Here is a 23,913-nt window from a genome sequence, read left to right as displayed (position 1 = left end):
TCTAACAAGTCTTCAGCTATGATGTTCTAGTATCTTTGGAAGAATGCTGATGAGAAACCACCAGGCCCAGCCACATTGTCTTTGTTAATGCTGAACACCACTTCTTTGAGCTCCTGAATGGTTGGAGTGGCACACAAATGTTGAAGTGTTTTCGAGGGAATTTGAGGGAATGAGAATGGAAACTCCTGGGATTGGGTAGGGTTAAGTGGGCCTCTTAAAAGATCTTCAAAAAATTTAGCTGCTGACTTGATTTCTACAGAGTTATTGATTTCCTGTTTATTAACTGTAATTTTGTGTATTTTGGACTTGAGTCTTTTCTTCTTAAGCAGAGAGTGAAAATATTTTGTGTTTCTTTCTCCTGCTTCAAGCCATTTGCAGTTGCTTTTTTGTTTCCATAATGAGGGCCATCACCAATTCAACATTGCATCTGTTTAAGGATATCTTATTAGCATCACTAGGAATTCTGTCAAAAAGTTTCTCTGTTGCTGAAGCTATTGCTTTAGCCTGATCAATCCCGGGAAACACATTTCCAAAGGTTTCTTTGTTCTAGTTGCTGAGATGCTCTTTAAGCCTGTAGATTTTTTGTTGCAGCTTATACATTCCTCTCCCATGAATCGAGAGGTTCCAGGATTGCTCGACTGTAGTTATGAAGTTGTGGTGATGAATCCACATAGATTGAAATCTAAATGAGGAAGACCATTTTTCTTCTAACTAATTTGTAGAGATAAGTAAAGGGTGGTGGTCTGTGAGTGACCCAGGTATTATTGAAGTGTTGAGTCCATTCGCATCCTATCCAATCTCCTCCAGACTCTGCTGTTGGTCTAGGTGTATGGATCACCTTCAAAACCAACATCTATTAAATCACATTCACTAATCATATCATTAAATTCGTCTGTTGCACTCATGTTGTTAGTAGTTCCTCCCTGATTTTCTTGGGAGTGTGAGATAATGTTGAAATCTCCTCCCACTAGCCAAGGCTCTTTTTGAGTGGAGACATTGTTCAATGCTTCCCGGAGAATTCTTCTAGGTTTCCTGTAACATTTGGCATGGAATAAGGCCTTGATGGTCCTCTGATTCTATTTGGAGATCTTCTGTGTCAATATTTTCTAGGCTTTGGAATCTGTTGTAGATAGGTGTTCCTTCATATTCTTCCATTAGTGGGTTAAATTTGGGAGTCCACTTGAATTCACTCATTTGGAAATTGTCAAATTGCCACTCACCGAGTCTAGACAAATCCTCCTAATGCATTAATTGAATCAAAACCTTGCAACAATAGTCATGGATCCTCTAAGAGCTAATTTCACAAGTCTGTTTCTCAGAAAATTTAAGTTGGGGAGTCCATGAGAGAACTTACCCACCAAGGCCAATTCAATTGTCAGCCAATAATGATGAGTTAATTATTTTTTTATTATAAAAAAATTATTTTATTATAATTTTATTTAAATAAATAACACAAACATGACGAGTCGCGATTTAAAATCGCGATTCGTCATTAAAATAATGGGGAAAAAATGCAAAACACCTGAAGTCGGGATTTTGAATCCCGACTTGGCATTTTTTTTTGTTTAAATTATATTTATATAATTTAATTTATAAATATAATTTAATTTATATATAATTAATTTTAACAACATACTAAAATCCAAAAATTAATAAAATTAACATTGCATTAACTTAAAAAATTACAATTAAGGGTACAAATGTAATAGTTATTTATTTTGTACAATTATAAAAAAATACATTAAATGTATAAATGTAAAAGTGTATATTTTTGTACAATTGTAAAAAATACAAAAAGTATGCAATTAATCCTGGCTACCGGGTACTGGTACATCAGATTGTGTTGACGAATTTCTTTGTTGTGCTTGTTGTCGTGCACGCCTTTGCGCCCAATCCATCTCGTTGTGAATACGTGTTGTTTGATTTCGACCAGGGCGCGAAGAGATGCGAATAGTAGGATCATGGACCAACTCAAATCCCTGTACATCCCAATAATTTTCGGAATGTACAAGTTCAAATGACTTAGAATATGTATTCTTATAAGTCATTATATCATAATAATCCTTCACCATTGATGCAACATTAATCATGTATGCAACGCATACCTTTTGAGCGTGACTGCAAGGAATACCAAATTGAGTCCATTTGCCGCAAGAACATTCTCGGTTCGCAATTTTGACAACATGGGTGTTGACTCCATGTCCACCGTGACGTCTTGTAACAACCGAGGCGGACTGTTGGAACTGATGGTATTTGGTGACGGTATGTTCAACAGAATTTTGAGGCAAATTTATTTAAATAATGCAGAAAAAAAAGTTAGAGATTTGGTGTTATTTTAAAAGTTTTAGAGAATTGAGCGGCACCGCGGTGCCACAGTTTACAATTAAATTTTTTTTTTCATGTGTCACCGGGGTGACGCACCGCGGTGACACAGAATTAAAAATATATATATATAGATATATATATAATATGCCACCGCGGTGGCATCAATAAAATATAAAAAAAAACCAAACTGGTGAAGAACCACTATTGATAAAAAAAAATACGGTCAAACGCAGCCTGCAAAATTGCAGGCTGCAGCAAGCAGTTGCTGAGCCACCGCACTCACGCAGTGCGGTGGCTCAGCAATAATGGCCATTGTCCTCACATGCAGCTCATACTATTTTAAGTGTGAGCTGCAATGCAAATTTCACAACAAAGCAAAGCAACTTCCAAATTTTTCTTGTTCTTCCTCTCAATTCATCTTCCTCCTCCTCTCGGTTTACCTTCATCTTCCTCTTCTCGTCAATTTTTTTTTGTTATTCTTCTTGGACAATTTTTTCTTGTTCTTCCTCTCAGTTAATTTTGAAAAATATTTGAAATCAATATGTCTAATTTTAGCCCTATCGATACCAGTGTTCTGCACGAGCAATTAAATCATCGTTCTGAGGATGTATCCGAAAATCCGGATACAACATTATCCGTACGACGTGGTGATATAGCCTTTTTTTGTGTCCTCCAACTAGCACCACGTCATGTTCGTATTTTGCAAGTACTCCAAAATATGGGGTTTCTTGGTGTTTTGTAGTGTGGCATGTTGAAATTGACATCCACTTAATTACTACATTAGTAGAGAGATGGCGCCCCGAGACACACACATTTCATTTTTCGGTGGGCGAAGCAACCGTGACACTGCAAGATATCACCGTCATCTGGGCACTCCCGATGGAAGGTAATCTTATTACCGGGGTAGATAGAAGGTATAATACGCAACAGTGACAAAATTATTGCCATCAACAGTTGGGTTTTATTCCAAATAAAGATGCTTTTAGATGGTCGAGAATAAAACTAACAGTGTTATATGAGTATTTATTAGAAAATACATGTGATGATGATAACCCGTTTGAGCTGTGTTACAGGAGGCACGGATATGTGCCATGTGTATTCTTGGTGGGGTGTTGTACCCTGATGCTACGGGGAACACCGTTTCATTGTTATATTTACGGTATATGAAAAATATAGACGAGCATTATATTTCAAATTGGGGGTCTGCAGTGTTGGCATATCTCTACCGGGGCTATGTACAACATCACAAAGAGGGAAAAATAATATTGGTGGTGCCATGCAATTATTACAGATATGTGCATGGTCTCGCATAATAACACTTGCACCCATTCCCTCAAGTGAAGCTTCATCTCTAGTGCCGACCATTATTGACCCTGACAACATCCTGCCTAGCCCTCCATGTGCTGCACGGTATGGACATTTTTATTTTTTTATATAGTTATAAAAAATTTTGATTTCACTAACTTTTCTTAATTTTGAATTTAGGTGGTCGTATCATATATTCCGTACTCATAAGGCGCACAATGCTCTACGTATAATAAGGGACGTGTTAGATCGTATGCAATTAAATGAGGTATATTGTTGTGATTTATTTTTTACTTTTAGTAATACAATTGATGCATTTGTTCCAAGTATATTGATTGGCGTTATATGGTACTGTAGTTTATTTGGACTCCGTATAATAATATTGCCGTCGAGCTTGAGGCATTGCCCTATTATGCAATGCGCACAACGTGGAATATACGCTGCCCATTGATCAATTATTCGTTGGTGGAGATGCATCACCCGGAGAGGGTTCTCCGCCAATTTGGCTATGTGCAAGACATCCCCCCAAACCCATTAATAAGTGAACGTCGTTTACACACAATAGATAGGTGGGGACGTTAGGACATGGACTGGGCAATATTTCACACAGAGTACATTGCGAAATGGAACGATGTGCAATCAATGGTGGTGGAAGGACCTATTATTGAAGGTGGTCGTGATACCGTTCCTGACTATATGAACTGGTATCATCAAATTACTCGGGTCCAGATTTCACGTAACATATTGTCTACGAACACGCTGGGCTATCGACCGACTGACACCCGTGATTGGGAATTTGTGGTAAGCACCATGTATTTTTTTTATATTCATTTATTTTAGCCAGTTGATTCTGCTGCTAATTTGATTTTGTTTACCAGTATAATAGAATGGAGCAGCTAGTGATTGATTGTGAAAATGCCGGAGATGATGAACAGTCATTAAGAGATACTCGAGCGTGAGCGCGTACGATCGGCCGTGAAATTATGAACTTTTCTAGTTCACGGTATCCAAATGTTCGAGTTAGACCGGCGGACACAGCTCGTGGCAACGCATTCACAGAGGCTGGTCCGTCAAGTGGGCATGCCGAGGCTGATCCATCGAACTTTTATCCGGAAACAGGTCCATCGACTGCTTACACTCCATATGCTCCATATCTGCCACCATTTGATGGTACATTTACACATAATTTTAACCCGCAATTTCGAAGACAATATGATGTATCACCAGTTTCATTCGAAAACACCGATGTGAACACACCCGGTGACTAAAGAGATGATAATCCTCCCCGAAGAAACAGAAGACGTCTACGTTGTGGCACTGGAGGGCATTATTAGATTTGTGTATTACATACGGAAATCATAAGAATATTGCATATGTAAATTGAGATGTCTATAAAATTTCTATTTTATTTAATGTGATTTTATATTATTTTCCATAAGAGCAATCCACCGGATCCCAATATTCTTCACCGTATACAGGCTTAAACCTCCCTTGACATGTCTTCTTGTATGATTGTACATTGTAATAGTGAGGAATAAAATTTGACGCATTAACCCCAAAATGCCGACATGCCTGAATGTCATATGAACATGGAATTCCATTTGCACCCCACTTGCCACAAGAACACATACGATGCTTCAATTTGACGACATAAGTATTGGAGCCCTGCCCGGTCAAGCTCAATGTCACCACTGAGGCAGATTGTTGGTTATAGTCAAATTTCTGAACAATGTGACGTACTGCCTCTGCCTGTCGGGCTTCGAACAACTTCAACGCAAAATCAGCCCATTGTTGATTTGCATTGATCATACGATTACACCGTGTAGAGCGCTGCAAGAAATACTGCACAGAGCGGGATAACGTTATTTGCACAATAGCCACAATTGGTAAGCGTCTCGCACCTTTTAATACTCCATTTATGCACTCAGACATGTTTGTAGTGAGGATGCCCGTTCTCCAACCACCATCATGCGCCAACGTCCATTGAGCCTTGTCAATTCTCCCAAGCCAGTCGTATGCTTCCTTGTTCAATGATTTGATCTCTTCCATGATTCTATCAAATTTTCGAGGATTGCCTTTTGCCCCTGCTCTCCAGCACATATCCTTACATCATAACAGGTATATTTACATCACCATCATCGTCATTATTCTGTTCAATCTGGTCTTCTAATTCGACCTCATCTAGTTCTGAGTCAGCTTGCTCAATGTTCAACAAGCTATCAGCTTCAAGCTCGTCATCTTCATCATTATATTCAGATGAACCCGCATAATCCGATGAGCCATCATATGCATTTGTCCCTACATATGATGATGGGCCTGCATACGACGATGGACCTGCATACGATGATGGACCTGCATACAACGATGGACCTGCATACGATGATGGACCTGCATAATCTTCATTAAGACCAAACCGCCCCATTTCTTGAGTTACTACTGGTAAGCTCGACAAATCTTGGGTTATCATAGACATATATGTTCCCCAATCACCAACAGCTGAGTCATCTGGTACAGCATCTTGCAGAACTTTCTCCGCTTCGACAAAAATATCAATCGACACATATCCATTCATCAAATTTAAAAAAAATTTCATATCACGATCCTTTTTAATTGCCAACAACATCTCATTCCTTTGGCCAAAATTAAATGTTATGTATTTAAAAAATATATTCAACTTAACATTATTCCTATCCATACCAATTTCTTCATACAAAATTAATTCTAACTCAGCAAATGTAGTACTACGAGAAATCTGCATGAATCCGAGTGGAGGATGATCATAACTTACAGAACCGTTCGAATTAATTTGTTGACCTCCAAAATATATAACAATATCAACGGTATTTTGCTCCGCCATATCTTCAAAACAAAATAAAATACACATCAATAAGTTTTTTTTTCTAATATAAGAAGATATTTAAAAGGAACAAATAACACAAAAATTTAATAAATAACTTAATAGACGTCTTTTCAATTAATAAATCTTCAAATAAAAAGTGAACAAATTTGAGAAGAATTGCGCGGTATGGTGGAGTATGAAATTTTCGATGACTGCTTTTTAGAGTTTATGCGGGATAAGAAATGAATGTTGAAGTTTTTGAAGCTGGCGTTCGATTCTTCAATGTGAATGACTGAGGGAATGGAGTGTGATATATATAGCTAAAAAAACCGCAATAAACAACCGCGGTGTCAGAAAAATTATTTATCACCGCGCTATCTTAACGCGGTGTCAGAGACTGGAAAAGCAGAAAAGTTGATAGTCACCGCGCTATGTTAGCGCGGTGTCAGGCAGCAGAAGGACAATGTGAAGAATGAGCCACCGCGGTACCTTACCGTGGTGGCTCATTCTTTATTTTTTTTTTTAAAATATTATATGCAACTGCGGTTCATTACCACGGTGGCATATAAAAAATAATTTTTTTTATTGCCACTGCGGTTCATCACCGCGGTGGCTTATTAAAATATATACATATTTTTTAAATCTTTGTCACCGCGGTGACAAAGGAAAAGCATTTTTTTTTAAATTTTAAATTGTGGCACCGCGGTACGACAACGCGGTGCCGCTCACTTTTCTAACACTTTTAAAACAACACCAAATCTCTAACCTTTTTTTTCTGCATTATTTAAATAAATTTGCCGAATTTTGATGCCAACGTGTGAACATCTTATATGCAAAATCCGTCCACAGTTGGTTGTTGGTCAACATTACAGTACTTCTTGCTAACCTCTCACGGAAATAATGGACACTTCGCTGAAACGTCATCTCAGCAATTGCTGTCAACGGTAGGCGGCGAGCCCCTTTCAATACTCCATTTATGCATTTCAACATATTTGTCGTCAGAATTCCGCATCGCCATCCACCGTCATGTGATGCTGTCTATTTTTCCTTGTCGATCCTATCTAACCACTGAAACGCCTCTAGTGACTGGCTCTTTATCTCCTCCATAATGCAATTGAATTTTCTGATCTGATATTCAGAGCCAGCTCTCCAACAAAGATCTTTCAACACAATATTTTTGTATTTACTGTTGAAATTGAAACACACATGCCGCAAGCAATATCGGTGCACGCCGTTAGGTGGCACGAAATTCGAACATTCACGTACAGCTCTTGTGATACCAGCATGGCGGTCAGAAAAAAGGCAGATACCCCGTCGCCCTCGTATAATGTGTCTGCTCAATTGTCTAAGAAACCACTTCCAAGATAAATGTGATTCTTCATCGACAATTGCAAAAGCAAGAGGAAGTACCTGTTGATTTCCATCCATGGCAGCAGCAATCAACATCTTGTGCTTGTACTTTGTGTATAGATGGGTCCCATCTACACTGATAAGGTTGCGACAGTGTTGGAACCCTTCAGTACACGGCTTGAACGCCCAGAATATGTACCCTAGCACATATGCACCGGTTGATGTGTCGCGGGCTTTATGTTGCCATTCAACAATCGTTCCTGGATTATATTTTTGGAGAGCTCCCAAGTATTTGGGTAGCTTTTGAACGGAGCTCTCCCATGTGCCATAAACCATCTCACGTGCCATCTTCAAACTGTACCATGCCTTTTGATATGGTATATCGTATTCGGTATGGTCTTTCACAGTCTGGATGACATGTTTGATTCCGTACGACGGGTTGCATTTTACATGTCCTAACAATAAAGAAACAACATATACTCTATCTAAATTACCGTGTTCGAGGGACATTTGATTCAATATACATGTATGGTCCCCTCCGTATTTTGTTATTGTCCACCTTTCTATTTTTGATTTGTAAATGCCTCGCAGCTCCCATCTACACCGCATAGCTGAAAAAAATAAACACGAATCAGTCGAATAATTTTGTATGCTTAGACTCATCTATCAAAATATATATATATATATATATATACCTTCAGTGGTATGCTTGCACAATACTTTCCACTTGGTCTTTGAACTCTCAGGTACCCAATACTCGCGTCGGGCATATCATATTGAGTGATCTTTCACCGCCTCAATTAAAGCTTCTTTATTTTTGAAAAGCATTCCCACATCAAGTCTGCCTTCGTTTTTGTCATAAAATTTTGCATACCTTAAGTTTGGTACATAAATGGAATCCACTGGTACATCCGGGAATGTTTGTTCGAAAAATGGTATGGAGCGGTAAAATGTTTGCTGAGTAGTTCGATGTGGCGTAACCGGTTGAGAGAATGTTGACGTACCTTATGCAACATTTTCGGCCACAACATTTATGTCAACATCTTCTATTCCATCCTCCGGTGGAATTGGATAATCCACTTCATCCGGTTCGAAAGCTGCATCTGATTCATTAGCCAGGCTGTCCGCAATAGGGTCTTCTGGCTCGGCAATGTCTTGTACAGAAGTTGGTATAAAATGGGAGGTGGATGAGTATGTGAGTGGGTGGGCTTTGTGTAATTAAGTTCAAATACCCTACAAGATGTACAAATAATTTGGGCACTCCCAATAGACGGCGAGCCGGTGACTAGAATTGATTTTGACCGCACAACACAATAATGGCAAGAATATTGCCTTACTTACATAGGCTTTAGCCCGGATGCAAATGTGTTGAAGGGCTCGAGATTATAGACATCGGCAATTACATCTCATTTGACGGCGGTCGAAATCACTTATAATACTCCCCAGGCTGTCGTCGTTCAATACGCACGTGTCGTTGCATTACTTTTATTTGGGGGATTGATCTGTCCAGATTCTTCAGGTAACTATGTCTAATTACTATATCTTTCAAAATTAGAAGATATAGAAACCGCGAGAAACTATAGTTGGGGGAGTGTTGTGCTGGCATTTTTATATCGCGAATTATGCAATGCCAGCACAAAAGGCAAAGCGGCAATTGGTGGAGTGCTGCAATTGCTACAGGTAAAATTGACTTAAAAAGTCTTACACATTTTTTTTTTGCTATTGATATTCATTAATAACACATATTTGTATTGTTCGTGTAGATTTGGGCATGGTCACGGATTACGCCACTTTGTCCTGGACTTGGTGCCCAACGACTATTTATGGGCCAAGTGCAAATGGACAACAATCGCTGGCTCCCAACAGCACCATATGGTGCTACTTGGAATTATCAGCACACTTTCACCACTACAGTTCGGGGAACTGTACGAGTCATACAAGAAATTTTGGATGAGATGCAGGCGGATCAGGTAACTTATTTTTAATATTATTCGTATATTTATACCGTGAATTAAATTCATATTAATTTACATCTTTGTATTTATTACAGTTCATATGGCAGCCGTATGACATGGACTCGGATGTCATTATGGCTTACGCCGATGAATTAAACCCCCAGTTATGGAGGTCATCCGTTCCATTGATATTCTACGCAATAGTTGAAATGCATTGTCCCGAACGGGTTATTTGCCAATTCGGGATGAGGCAGAATGTACCAGAATCGACGGATACCCGTGATATGAGCCTCCATCAGATTTTCCGTAAAACTCACGCGGGCGCAGATTGGTCCCTGCAACACATACAATATATCACTAGATGGCAAAGACGATATGACACAGTTGTACATAGGCCACTCATTTCTAATAGAAGGGAAACAGAACGAGGTTATTGGGAGTGGTACTACAACATAACAAGAAATTTCGTGTCGTCATCTACTGATAGACGTGTGGAAAGCGGGTACCAACCTGGAGAAGCACCTATATTGCAAGTTGTGGTACTTTGTTATATAATATTACATGTTTTATTTTATATATATTTTTTAACAACACAAGGCTCATTATTTTTCTACAGTTTTCAAGCAAATGAGGTGAATGCCCTTGAAACTTTATGTCGATCTAGGCCACCAAATATCGAAGGATATAGTCAATTGGTGGATAGATTTGAACATGGGTTACATATTATCAAGGAAGCTATAACTCAACAGCTACAACAAATTGCTTCTCCATCCGATGATGCTCCCACAACATCCCACAAGCAAAGAAGAAGTTCTAGTCGAATGTCAACTGGTTCACTTGAACGTCATGATATTGGGGTGGATATAGCTGGTCCTTCTACAGTATATTCACCTTAAGATTATTACGTACCTCAACCGCCTCAAGATTATTATATGCCTCAACCATCTCAAGGTAATTGGTTTCAATCGACTCCATATATGTCAAACCAAGCACAAGATTATTCTCTTGACCTTGGTCTTGGTTTTAATCAACCATATACACAAGGATATAATATTTCACCAATTCCATTTCCATCATTTGGTGCATATCGTGACAATGTGGAGTCAAGTTCCGAAACATCAAGTCGGTTTGGTGGTGAAGAAAATGAGGCGCAAAATGAGCCAGTTCAAAATGTGGGCGAGGAAATAAGAAGACCTCGACGTCAACGCCACATACGACATTGTGGAACGGGTGGACATTTTTGATATTTATAATTGTATAATTTAATGTAATTTTTTACAATTGTACAAAATAAATAACTATTACATTTGTACCTTTAATTGTAATTTTTTAAGTTAATGCAATGTTAATTTTATTAATTTTTAGATTTTAGTATGTTGTTAAAATTAATTATATATAAATTAAATTATATAAATATAATTAAATGAAAAAAAGGGAAAATACCAAGTCGGGATTCAGAATCCCGACTTCAAGTTTTTTGCCATTTTCGCCATTATTTTAATGACGAAATCGCGACTCGTCATGTTTATGTTACTTATTTAAAAAAAATTATAATAAAATAAAAAATAATTAACTCCAATAATGATGTCAACCGCATCCCTACTTCACCTTTGAAGGTTGTAGCTGTGCCCAGAAGCTGATGGTTGCAGCTTTGGAAGGACTTCTTGGTCGCTCTCGATTTGGGTCGTGTTGAAATTGGGTAGCATAGGAGTTCTGAAATTGGAAGGACTATATTATTACTATTCCTTTCTTTGTATTTTAATATTATTTTCTTGAGACATGGAGTTTAAGAATTATTTGTTAGAATTTAATTAAAAGACAATATGAATATGATTAATTCCACTTCATCATACACAATTAATGTTGGAAATAAGTTTTAAAATTTTGTCAAATTATTTTCAACACTTTATTAATTTGATCTTAATGTGCTCATTTAATTTGATATTTATTTGAGGTTTATGGCCCCATTATTATAATAATAATTTAATTGTGATTTTATAAGGTTTAATAAGTATTTGATCGTTACCTTTTATATATTTACGTGACTTATTTATAATTGGATGTACTATAATATTATGAGTTTTAATTAGGCCACTTAATGTCTTATAATGGTCAACTTTTTACACTATTTAAAGGGCCATTTTCTCCATTTGGCACATTGAGAGAGATATGAATTTTATATAGCTTATCAGTTGAGAAATATTTAATACTCCCACAAGTATTTGTAGAGTTTCTGTAACGTGAGTTAATGGGGTTTTATCCTAAAGTTATGGTCAACTGTTAAAACCTGCACGCAGGGAGGCATTCATGGCTTTAGGTCACAACAAGTGTCGTGACTCTCCACCGATGCATCTTTTCTAATTTCTAAATTTATTTCGTTCATTTCCGTACAAATATGTAATTGTGATCATTTATATAATGATAATTTATATATATAATTATTTTGAGATATTATTATATATACAAATCACACCATTTTCACAAGAATTAACACTAAAACACCTTCCTTTCTTGTATAATAATAATAATAATAATAATAATAATAATTCAGTAGTAAACATTCATTTTTTTTTTCTTATAGAAGCAAGCAAGCTACATTAATAACCAAGATTTCCCCACTGATAACGTGAAAACTGCCATTACTACCAAGTTAACAACTCCCCCATTGCTCGTCTCTGGAGAACTTGATTTCGTTGGACTAACATCCGATGGTGGAGGAACCGGGCTAAGGTCTCCAACTGGTGACGCTGACAATGGTGGTGATGGGGCCGGTAGTGGGGCCGCTGCCTCCGGAGCAACTGTGGGTTTAGGACAAGCACTAGATGATGACGGTGGTCTGCTAGGCTGAGAAATCATCCTAGGTTGCACCACTCCATCGATACCATGACATCTTATTGAAGAACCTTTGGTGCAAATATTTGGACTTATGATTCGGACATTATTAAGGAAAAACTGCCTCCTTCCTTCATTTGTGACATTTAGGAAAAATCCTGACTTTGACGTTGGGATCATAGATCCGGTTGGGAAGTGCTGAAGATGATCGATGAGCAAAGGGGAAGGGATGGAGTGGCGGAGCAAGAAGTCAACCACAGAGGTTGGAGCTACATCAGTTTGGGAGAGAACGCGGTCGTTAGGCATCAAGAAAGTTATGTTGGGTTGAATTAAGTGGGAAGGGACCATGTTGATGAGCATCACAAAGGTGAAGTAATTGGCTTTCTGCATCTCATCAATGGCTACAGCCATGTCTTGGTTTGTGGCAGTGGCTGATGAGATGAGAGCCATCACAACAATTAGTAACATAGTCATGATGATAATGATGTTTTTGAATCTCTACTAGTGAGTGACTTAAAGTGTCAAGTGACGATAAATGGTGCATTTGGTTGTGTTTTGAATGATAACATTATGGGCCAAATTTCTGGCTACTTTTGTGGTGGGGGTAGCTTGAACATGCATGTTTGCTGCTGTAACAACTAAAGATCATCATTCTTGCATGAACAAGGACTTGATCTAAAACAACTCAGCAATCTTTCTATTTGGGTACACAATTCACCTACTTACAAATAATAACAATAATAATAATAATAATAATAATAGTAATAATATCAGAGTATATGTCAAAATTCTTAATCTAATAATGAACCTTCGAGCTTGTAAATTGTTGCTCAGCTTTCTTTTCAAGGAAAGATGAGAGGAATGCAAACGTAAATCCATCAACAATAATTGGGGCTTGCATAAAGAGGGTGATCCTTGGGCAAAATTGTTCACCCTTGAAACACCAACAATCAAATAATAAATGCTATCAACATGGCAGTTTGTGTAAGGTTGCAGGTTTAACCTACAACTACTCAGTAAATCAGTGACCCTCGTGTATATGTTGCCAACATCATCTGGTTGGTAAAGAACTAACTTTTTCTCTTCTATTTCAATTGACAAGAAATGACCAACCACCTTCATCTGCCAAGTCAATAAGGACTCTGAAGAAAAGAATCCCACTCATGTATGGTGTATATGAAATGAAAAACACTTTGTCCTTGATCACGGAAACTGAAATGAGCCACCTATCTGGTTGCTTCCTGCCGGTGGGTTTATTGCCACCCATAGGAGGGATATGATGATTGCAATTAGCCCTGACCATACGAAGACAATAGTAGGTGTCCTCCCTCTTCTTCCCATAAGCCCTTTTGCAAAGGGATAGAGATGTGCTAAAACCCAAAAGCTGAAGAAAACTCCACCCAGTAGACGGCTCCACTGTGGTATAACACTGTATATTGTCCGGCTAATCCCGACTGCTATTGCAATCAAATTGACCATCATAATCACAAGTGGAGGAATCATGAGGGATGTCCATTTGACAATGTAGAGATCAGCAAACTCATCATCATCATCATCCCCTGCAGATTTTGATGTCAGGGTGAAGGAAATTTCAACTCCAGCGACGACTTTCAGCAGCCCTTGAAACACAGCAGCCAAGTGGGCACTAGTCCCCCCAATTAACCAGAATTGTTCATTCCTCCACCACTCCTCCAGCTCAATTCCTGACCACTTGACCTCGAGCACAGCAAGAGTGCAGAGTGTTATTGTAATAATCAGGAGGTACACTAAGAAAGTAACATTGAGGGTTTGAACAATAAACTGGCCAGAGAAGAGAGAGAGTGCTGGAAGAAAGCAGTAAACAATCAAGAAAACCGAGGTAAAGGGATATATTCCAACATTGAGGTACGCAATCCTCTGCAAGACTTTCATTCTTGAGCTTGCTAAAAAGGCATTGTTCCGGGAGAAGAATATTTCAACGGAACCAGTTGCCCAACGAAGAACCTGATGGAGCCTATCTGTGAGATTGATAGGGGCAGTCCCTCGGAAGGCATCACGTTTTGTCACACAGTAAACTGATCTCCATCCCCTGTTGTGCATTCTATATCCAGTAACGACATCCTCTGTGACAGACCCGTAAATCCATCCGACACATTGGCCCCATTCAGTCTTGTCCTCATACCAACAGGAAATGACACTGATTGCTTCTGCAACAGTCGATGCATCAAGAAGGTCACGGGGTATGGTAAGGGCACCAGGAGGTCGTCCATTCTTCACTGATGGATGGTCAGCCAGAGGGCGACCTTGAAACTCTGCCACTGGAATGGAATCAATAAGTAGATTTGAATTGCCAAACATTTTTGGAGCAAGCGACAGGTTCATTTCTTCATCATCAGAATCACCCATTCTCAGGGCCCTATTCTCTTCTGAGGTATTAGCAAGTGTAGCATGCTTTCTCCGTTGGCCAAAGCAGCAGCTACAGAAGTCAGCACTGTGTTCTTTGGACCGAGGTGGGTCGAACCCATAAAGCGCGACCCGCCTGAAGAGACATCCAGTTCCGACATAAACTGGACCCTGCAGCCCATCTAGAGCTCGCATGTTGCCATCAAAGAAGACAGTATTTCTATTGGCATACCGATCAGATGGGTCAATGCCTTCAAATCTCTGTGGAAACTGAACATAGCAGATTCGGTCACCACCTCTGTCCATCATGAAACACATTCCTTCCCTCATGGCTTGGGAGTTATAGATATAGTGGTCGCAGTCAAGGTTGAGAATGAAGGCACCATTAGACATGATTGCAGAAGCTCGAACTAGAGCATTCATGGCACCTGCTTTCTTATTATGATCATAGCCAGGGCGCTTTTCACGAGAAACATAAACAAGCATTGGTAGACGAATATCAACATCAGTGAAGTCTATCACCCTAGAATCATCAGATGTGCCACAAAGTGGTTCATCACTAGGAGGCTTCAGCATCACCTACATCATAATAAGGGAGAGTTAGATTTGCACCAATCTGCTTCATTCCTGAGGTTGATAATTGTTATGTATCGACGATAGCAAATAGACATGAAAGAGAAACATATGGGTACCTGTATTATTCCGGCATGATCACCTTTTGAGTGGTCAGGTGCAGGACTCAACCAAGTTCCTGGCCAATGGGTGCCATCCGCCATCCAGGTAGCTTTCTTTATCTTGATAACCTCTACAGGTTCATCTTCTTTCTTCTGTCTCTGTTCCTTCATGGCCTTAAGTTCTTCTCTGGCATGATAGGCATCAGATCTTCGGCGAATGGAGTCTGGCAGGCCATTGATCCGAACCTTAAATTCATCATACTCACGCTTTACTCGTCTGCGGTCTTTGACAAAGTCACTAAGAACCTTGTTCTTGTAAGGATCTTTCTTCAAATTGAAATAAGTTTCTGGATTTCTAGGTTCAATGTTATGTTTACGACAAAATGGGACCCATATATTTGCAAAACTTGCAGCCTCTGCCATGGCCTCAAAGGTCAGAAGTGCCCCTCCATCATCAGAAACATAGCAAGCGAGCTTTTCTACTGGATAATCAGCTGCTAGTATAGAAAGTATGGTGTTAGCCGTGACCAGAGGCGGCTCCTTCTCTGGATCTGCAGTAGAGACAAAGACATCTATACCAGGGAGATCTGACTTCCCGGTAGGATTGGTTGGAGTAGGTGTTTCGAATTTCTCTTTCAAGACATTAAGATCAGTAGCCCGATTTACAGGGCAGAGCTTTGGAAGTTGATCAAGAATCCAAGAAAAGGTGAACCATATTTCACAAACTACAGACATTCCCCACAGCCAGACAGCATCAGTGTTGGGATTGCGGATTCTCCATGTCAAGAAAAAGCCAAGTACAACCATTCGCAGTACAATTAGAAGCCTGTCACCCACAGATATAGATAAAGCAGAAAGTTCAAAATTAGCACATGCTCCATATATTGATCAATGAGATGAAACTGCTCTTTTTATACCACTAAAGCATAACTGTTGTCCAACTACATTGCAAAGTTTCCATTTTATGATTGCATCAGGATATTCCACTAAATAGAACGATAAACTATAGCAGGCGGGACGACTGAAGTTTTAGTTACATAATTATCATATGCATGGACATTCTAGGTAGGATAACATATCTGTCCCATTATCAAAACTCAAATCCTTTTTGTCCTTCAAGCAGTTCCTTAATATAGAAAACCATAGACTAGGAATGATTTTTGGGACAGGATTACATGGATGAGAGATGGTTGTCGTCACTTGAGCAGGAGGGTTGTTAATAAGGAAAGAAACATGAAATTTGGTCAGGGAGGAGGATGTACCGGTATGGGCTGATGATGGCGGCTGGAATCTTTAATTTGCGAGTGAGAGGTCTCCATGGTCTGGTCACCAAGTCAGATGGCTCAACAATGTGTTCATCCTTCCCATTATCAAAGCCTCCCTCCTTTGGCCATAAAGCATTGCCATACCCATAGGTGCCCTTAGTTTCAAAAAGCCAGCGATTATGATCAAAATCTGCTGTCTGGCTCCTCATCAGGATTGACTTAGTTGATTTCATTAATGACAACCTCCTCTCCACCTTTGACATTCCAGATGGTGGTGGAAGCTGTGGCAGTGATTGCCAATTTTCCATGGCCTCATCCAGATCAGTAGTTTTGTACTGTTCCTTGCACCCGGGACAAATCCCATCTCCTGTTTTCAGCACATCTATGTAACAATCCCTGCATATCTTGAAATCACACTCACATGGAAGGATGTCATTTCCCCTTTCATCACTCATCACCTTGCCGTCGCAGCCATTAACAGCACAAGAAGATCCTTTGGCACCGGCCATTTGGGGATGGTTGGTGTCAGAATCAATGACCTTATCCATCAAATGAGCTCGAGTAATGCTGTTAAATCCGCCAGTGAAGAGCGAACTAGAGACGTACTGCTCTTCAACCTTGTGGGTAACAGGATTACTAGGCTGGTTGTCGGGGGTGGGTGGGATGTGAACTGTATAGTTGAGAAAATCAGCACTACCAAGTTCGCTATCAAGATCATCCCTGGAGTAGCTGACATATCGGCCAGATGAAGTGCGACGAGCAAATGTGACATGTGTTTGTGGAGGGAGAGGGAGTGGTGGCTTGCCATTCTGGGAATCCAGGACATCAGATTCTGTTGAGAGATTTGATCTGGTGGCGTTAAATGATTTGGATGCCATCTGAAGGAGTGCAACTAGAAATGTATAATTTGATCCTGAAACATATACTAGGCATAGATCAATGTCAGTAGGATGGGAAGTATATTGAAGGGTGAAGAAAACAAAACAACAACAAAGATGAGGACAAGTTTGAAGATAAGCAAATATGAGAAGGAATCTGGCAAAGTGTGAGAGAATGAGAACGGTTGAAATTGTGGTGAAGAAAACAGTAATAGAATTAAGATGGAGAATGAATCCAGACGAGATGCATTACAGAAATAAAGAGAGAGAAAAGAAGATACCTACTGAAGTGGTCAAAGTAGGAATTGACAAGACTCCATCACATCAGATGATTGCAATTAAATGGGGGATGGGAGTTGGGGGCGTCGGCCGGCTTTCAACTATGCTTTGTTTCCGTCTCGTCTCGTCTCCTCAGAGATTGCACAAATTGGCAGCATAACGCGCGTCGTAAGTGATGAGAGTGTGGACTGGAGGAGACTGTGTATTATTAGTATTATATAAAAGCCTTAGAACTGACCTGACTAGTGACTACGCGGGAGCGGGAGTGGGACCCTTTGCCGGACAACCCTTTTTACTCCCCTACTCAATATCTTTTTTTCCGGACAAGTGTTTTCTATTGTCTTTTTCCAATCCCTTATTTCTCTTTTCTTTTTCTTCTTCTTCTTCTTCTCTCTCCCTCTCTCCTTTTTTTTTTTTTTGTTTTATAGAAAAAAATAAAGAAATCCCCTTTCTATATGTATAATTCGTTTATTTTCATTAATTTTTGAAATAAATGAAATCATTTCTGATCAGTAGCTTAGAATCTGTATCTGGGATTCTTTTTTCCTTGTTACTATAGAGTGTCTCCCATTCCACAAGATTGCATGTGGCCTGTGGAAAAAAGAAGCTAACAACATTATTAAAACATGCCATTAATACATTAGGGAAGTGCTCTCAATCACATCATTATTTATTTTACTTTCTTTTATCATCATTTCTTATAAAAAAAAATCGGAGTAATGGTGACAGGAATTTCTGTATTTATTAATACAAACGTACATAAGAATATGGTTTGTTGTTTGATAGGCAACTATTAGATATACAAGTTTTTAGGATGAAAAATATATCAATAAGGCAAACCAAAAAAGGAGGAGGAAGGAGAAATTGAAAGAGGGAAGTCGGTGATTTGTTGTTTGATGCAAGGAAAGAAACAAATTAATAGATGCACATGACAGAAACAAACAACTTGGCAGCCAACGCTCACAATTACAAAATGCATTGCACGTCCCCTCTTACCTCATCATCAACACAACACGTTCTCCCCCCACGCAACTTCATGTGACTGCCAATTCTTAAACCACACCACATTCACCTTCCACCCTCTCACCTCACATGCCGACTCCCACAATTATACCCCCATAAACATTTCTTAATTTTCTTTCTTCTTTTCTCGCACAACACACCCCCAAATACTGTTAATTTAATACAAATGCATCACAAAATGGACCAGATCCAGCCACATTCGCTTTACTGTTAATTTTAGTCCTACACAATTCTCACTTCAAAATCAGGATCAATCCTGCAGTCTATCATTATATGTGGCAATTACACAAGGTGATGAAAATAATACTATAGGTGAAGGCAGATAGAGGAAATTATGAAAAGACATTGAAAAAGTAAAATCTGAGTAGCTCTTTAATTGACAATTAAGGCAAGGGTCCTGGGCTGGTACTATTGGGACGCCTGCACTCACAAGTGCACAGGCTTCTTGATTCTTTCACCACGCGCTGCGACCTCCGTACATGAAGCTTTATGTTCACCAACTTACCAGCCATCTGTTGACAATACAAATGAGTAAGTGGAGTGCTGATGCACTTTAAACTTGTGTGTCTAATATGCACACCCTGAGAATCACCACTGTTATTCAAACAGCATCGCATAAAAACCAGCACTTAAGAAGGATGCTCGCATGTCAAGCAAGGAAGGATACATCAGACTCGGAATAGTTTATGGAGCATATGATCAAACATTGGGAAACATAATTCTGTCATTTCTATTTTCACAACTCTATGAACAAGTAATATGATAATTGGAGGTAAAGTACATTACAACAGATCTGAGAATCAATACAAAAGGACAACAAAAGAGGAACACCGATATAACAGTTTCATAACTTGCAAAATCTTTCCCACTATAACCAAGAAGAAAAACTTGAGGAGCTGTACTGATTCTCATTGATTTCAGAATTTAAAGAAATATTTATTCTCTTTTCAAGTTTCCCCATCACGTCAAGCAAGATGCACATAAAATGACATTTAGCATCAATGACCTATCATCAAACCATTAGCATTCTACACAGGAACTCTAGGATAAGTTAATGCAATGGGAAAGCTTCATATGCTAACTAATAACTGGTTTACAGCAAGTAACACATGAAGTGACAAACCATTCTCCAAACTAAGTCTTCTGGACCCATTGGCATTGCTGGATGAGAATACAAAAAGTGTCTCGAGTACTGAAATAAGAAAGAGATAATTAATTATATGCTATCTCAAAGAAAACTACAAAGAGCTACAGAAAAACATACTTCCTGGTCAACTGAAGTAAATTCGGGATTTAAAAGAAAATACTCCAGACCTAGTTGAATATTGCAAATGGGTGGAGACATGATTAAAAAATAAATTGATGGTGCACATACCTTAGCTAAATTTATTTGTCTCTCTTTAATTTGAGTAGGAGAAATACTTCTTAAAAATGATAAGAGCCATCCCGGTTGCAAAGCATCACTAGATGATATGAATACAGCTATCTGTCACAGAAACAATGGCCTCAGTTACCAAATAAAAGACTATCACTTACGGTATACTTAGAAGGATATATAAGATCATCTGAAGCACGTGTTATATATTGTTTATCTAGATGGAGTTAACAATAAATCTCTGAAGAATCTTCCTAACTTTGCCAAACTCCCTTGTAAATGCATAAAGTGTTAATTTGCAAACCCAAATCCCCTATTTCCCTATCCATTTTCTTATCATTTCCAGGAGATGCAGAGAAATGTTTGTACAGTCAAACCTCCAGAAAGGAGCCATATACCTTGCGATAATCAAGAATTCCTTCAAAAGGAAGTTCCAGTTCATCACTAACTATTACAGGGATACAACCACTGACAATTGCATCAAACAGTCTAGCAGAAGAAGGAGTATCACCAGCTGGACTAAGGCAAAAGATAGACCTGATGAGCAAGGAATAAAACAAGTAGATTAGAAGATTTTTCTTTATTGGCCACTATGCTGAAAGCCTGACCGCTGAAAGCATTTTAATGACTAATATTACGTCCGCATTCCCGTCTGCGCTGCAGCTTTTCCTCCCTCACCAGCAGTGCCCTCCTCTATGATCACATCCTTGGCACCATTAAGTTCCGTCACTAGTTTAGAACGGATTTTTCCACCCTGGACGTAGAAAAACAAAGCACTTCTCATTTTCTGAAAATGCCTTCATAAACCCTCCAAACCCCCCCCCCTCCCCACCCCACCACCCCCCCAAAAAAAATCCATGTCTTCACATGTGAATCTAGAACAAAATCTTACAGCATTTCTTTTCAGCCTTCCACGAAAAAATAGCAGTGTGGTTCTCTTTGAAGCTAATAAACATTTGGAATCACACCATTCCACGTTAGGAACATATGGAAGTATCAAGTCTTTCTCAAGGTAAACTTGTCCAGGCTTATACCTGAATTGCCAATCGAGTTATACATTAACTGCTACGTATCCAGAACTAGTTACTGTATTTGGTTCACTGCTGAAACTTAAGGCAGATAATTACCAATTCCCAGTTGAGTCCATATCTGGAAGCAGCCAGATTGCATTCTTCATAAACTTTCGAACGGATTTAAATGACCAAGGATGATGAACTGGTAAGATATGATCCCTACCCCCAGACAGCTTCCAAGCTGGTTGATCTGTAACCCATTTCAGCGCTTCCTGCATTGACAAACCGTGCAGTATATATGAGTAATACATGCTCATGAGTCTTCTGCGAGCAATCCTGACCAAGAGTTACCCTTGTATGAAAATATACAATAGGGATGCACAGAAGAGAATTGTCTCTGAGTCCTGACACCAAGTTCCAGTTAGACCAAATTCCAGTTGTTAGATTTAAGACAACTAGCATTATGATGGAAAGTTATTCAGTAAACAGTGTGCTTCCCTTGACAGATTGAGAATTTTCTTCATGGGATACATGCCATCTTATGGTGCCAGATAGAATTCCATCAGTAAACAGTACATTTACAATGTTAACTTGCTTCTATTGATCTCATCATATAATAAACAGCAGGCATTTCAAATACTGCCAAGAGAGGTCAAACTACAACATGAATCAATACAACTAGAAAATGGTAAGGCAAGAAAGCACCAGCAGTTACTGGAACATTCCTAACCGTTTTCCATTAAGTTAAGGATTGTGTGGACTTCCCCATAAAGCATTTTTTAACATCTTAAGAAATTGTTATATAGCGCCTCTCCAGCTATGATGTTAGAGCAGACTAAATGCACTTAACATTATTCTACACAATGTATAAAAGTCTCAGTAGGGATTCCACAAGAGGAAAAAAAAGAAAGATGAAGTTTTACATGATAGTATGCGCTAAAGTCTTTCCACCGGAGATTTCAACTCCGGTTCACAAAAAATAGTGGAGTGCTAAAAGATTAAAATAAATGCAGCAACTAGGTGAGAAAAAGGGTAGCAGTCATTCTTAAGCAAACATAAGAAAACACAAAGAATCAGACTATAGTGACGCACTCACACCCTATAAAGCGCCTTGCACTGCTGTTTCTCCAACAAGAAAAAGCTAATTGTAGTGAAAAATGGGATGTAGAACAAGTCGGCCTCCTCCTGCTTGTAAACTCTAACCACGTTCTTCAATAACCTCTCGGAGTCAGGTGCTATCAAATCCGCCCACAACCAATAATCTATTGAATGCTACAACCAAGAAATTACAAGATAAACAAAAGCATTAGCATAAATAAAAGAGCAAAGAGTGTGTTTGGATCCATAGGATTGAGCTCATGGAATTGAAATTGAAGAAAAGTCTATTCAGAAAATCCCTGTACGGAGCTTCAATAACTTGATAGCAAAGGTTGTGTAATGGACACTCACTTGCTCGATCAATCGATGAACAGGACTGCCATTAGAAGTGAGGTTGGAAGTCTCTTTATAGGAATTGTGAAACAGCCAGAGCAAATCATAGGTGAATTTGGAAGGCATGTCATACACATAAACTCTAATAGGTGAATAAAAAGAATCGTCATTGCCATAAAGACGGTTGTCCTCTACTTGCGAGATCAAATCGTCCAATTTCTTCACATCCTTTTCCGTAGCATCGCCTCTAACAGTGTCGAGAGAAAGCGTAGAGGAAGATTTGGAGTTGGTTAAGAACTTTTCAAGAGAGGAAACGAAAGAATAGTCGACGTTAGGGTTAGGAAGAGCGTGGATTTTGGTAGAGAGAGGTGGAGAAGAAGAAGAAGAGGATGTGAAGATGTAGAAGAGAAGAGAGAGGAAGAAAAGAGAAAGAATGAAGAGAATGAGCGGAGATCGATGAGATTTGGGGGCGGAGGAGGAGAAGTATTGTCGTCCGGCCATTAATCTGCCTCAGCTGCCACTGTAGTGTGTATTCTTCTGGTGTGGAGAGTTAAGAGTGCAGTTCATCAATGACTCTGGCCTCTGGGGGTGTGGGTGTGCCTACTATCACATAATTACATTCTCTTTTCTTATAATTTAAAAAATTATATTTTACTTCTATCTTAATAAATAAATTCATTTTAATCAAAAATTTCAAAAAATTCATAAAATTTTAACGAATGTATAAACAAAAGCAAACCTGAAGAGTGCTGGATTAATTCTTCAAACTACAAAATTACTACTATGTCTGCTACCTGCGTCCCAAAATTATAATTTATTTTTATTTTTTAAAAATTATATATAAACTCATAAAAAATATCAATATATATATCACTAGTATTTTTTTTTTAAACTTGCATATACACCTCCAATAACATCATCATACAAATTATTTTTATTTTTTGTTTATTATCAAGTGTAGTTTTTATAATTATGAAGAAAGAAAAA

At 38.8% G+C, this 23,913-nt stretch overlaps 3 protein-coding genes across 6 annotated transcripts; all 3 read right to left on the bottom strand.

Moving 5' to 3' along the window:
- Positions 1-12,280: 12,280 nt before the first annotated feature.
- LOC105160214 (Fasciclin-like arabinogalactan family protein) lies at positions 12,281-13,267 on the bottom strand. The gene has a single exon (XM_011077489.3). The coding sequence runs from the start codon at positions 13,078-13,080 to the stop codon at positions 12,367-12,369; it is 714 nt and encodes a 237-aa protein (XP_011075791.1). The 5' UTR covers positions 13,081-13,267; the 3' UTR covers positions 12,281-12,366.
- Positions 13,268-13,476: 209 nt separating this feature from the next.
- LOC105160215 (cellulose synthase-like protein D3) lies at positions 13,477-18,431 on the bottom strand. Of its 4 annotated transcripts, none has more exons than XM_011077491.3 (4): positions 18,087-18,431; positions 16,925-17,840; positions 15,681-16,488; positions 13,477-15,567 (listed from the first exon to the last, which is right to left on the bottom strand). In XM_011077491.3, exons 2-4 carry the CDS (start codon positions 17,803-17,805, stop codon positions 13,810-13,812), a joined length of 3,447 nt encoding a protein of 1,148 aa, XP_011075793.1. In that variant the 5' UTR covers positions 17,806-17,840; positions 18,087-18,431; the 3' UTR covers positions 13,477-13,809. The 4 variants fall into 4 exon arrangements, with proteins under 4 accessions (XP_011075793.1, XP_011075794.1, XP_011075795.1 ...); XM_011077492.3 differs by having other exon boundaries at positions 16,925-17,852; positions 18,091-18,431; XM_011077493.3 differs by having other exon boundaries at positions 18,091-18,431.
- Positions 18,432-19,286: 855 nt separating this feature from the next.
- LOC105160213 (Exostosin family protein) lies at positions 19,287-23,526 on the bottom strand. The gene is made up of 9 exons (XM_088879738.1): positions 22,945-23,526; positions 22,594-22,767; positions 21,610-21,767; positions 21,375-21,516; positions 21,121-21,236; positions 20,881-21,019; positions 20,483-20,593; positions 20,231-20,299; positions 19,287-19,619 (listed from the first exon to the last, which is right to left on the bottom strand). The coding sequence occupies exons 1-9, from the start codon at positions 23,425-23,427 to the stop codon at positions 19,491-19,493; spliced, it is 1,521 nt and encodes a 506-aa protein (XP_088735864.1). The 5' UTR covers positions 23,428-23,526; the 3' UTR covers positions 19,287-19,490.
- Between the last annotated feature and the right edge of the window lie 387 nt (positions 23,527-23,913).

The sequence above is a fragment of the Sesamum indicum genome, linkage group LG4, assembly GCF_026168435.1.
Source record: "Sesamum indicum cultivar Baizhima isolate 11 linkage group LG4, ASM2616843v1, whole genome shotgun sequence".
NCBI classification, from domain to species: Eukaryota; Viridiplantae; Streptophyta; class Magnoliopsida; order Lamiales; family Pedaliaceae; genus Sesamum; species Sesamum indicum.
Note: the sequence above shows the minus strand (reverse complement) of the source record. Positions and strands in the feature narration are given on the sequence as shown.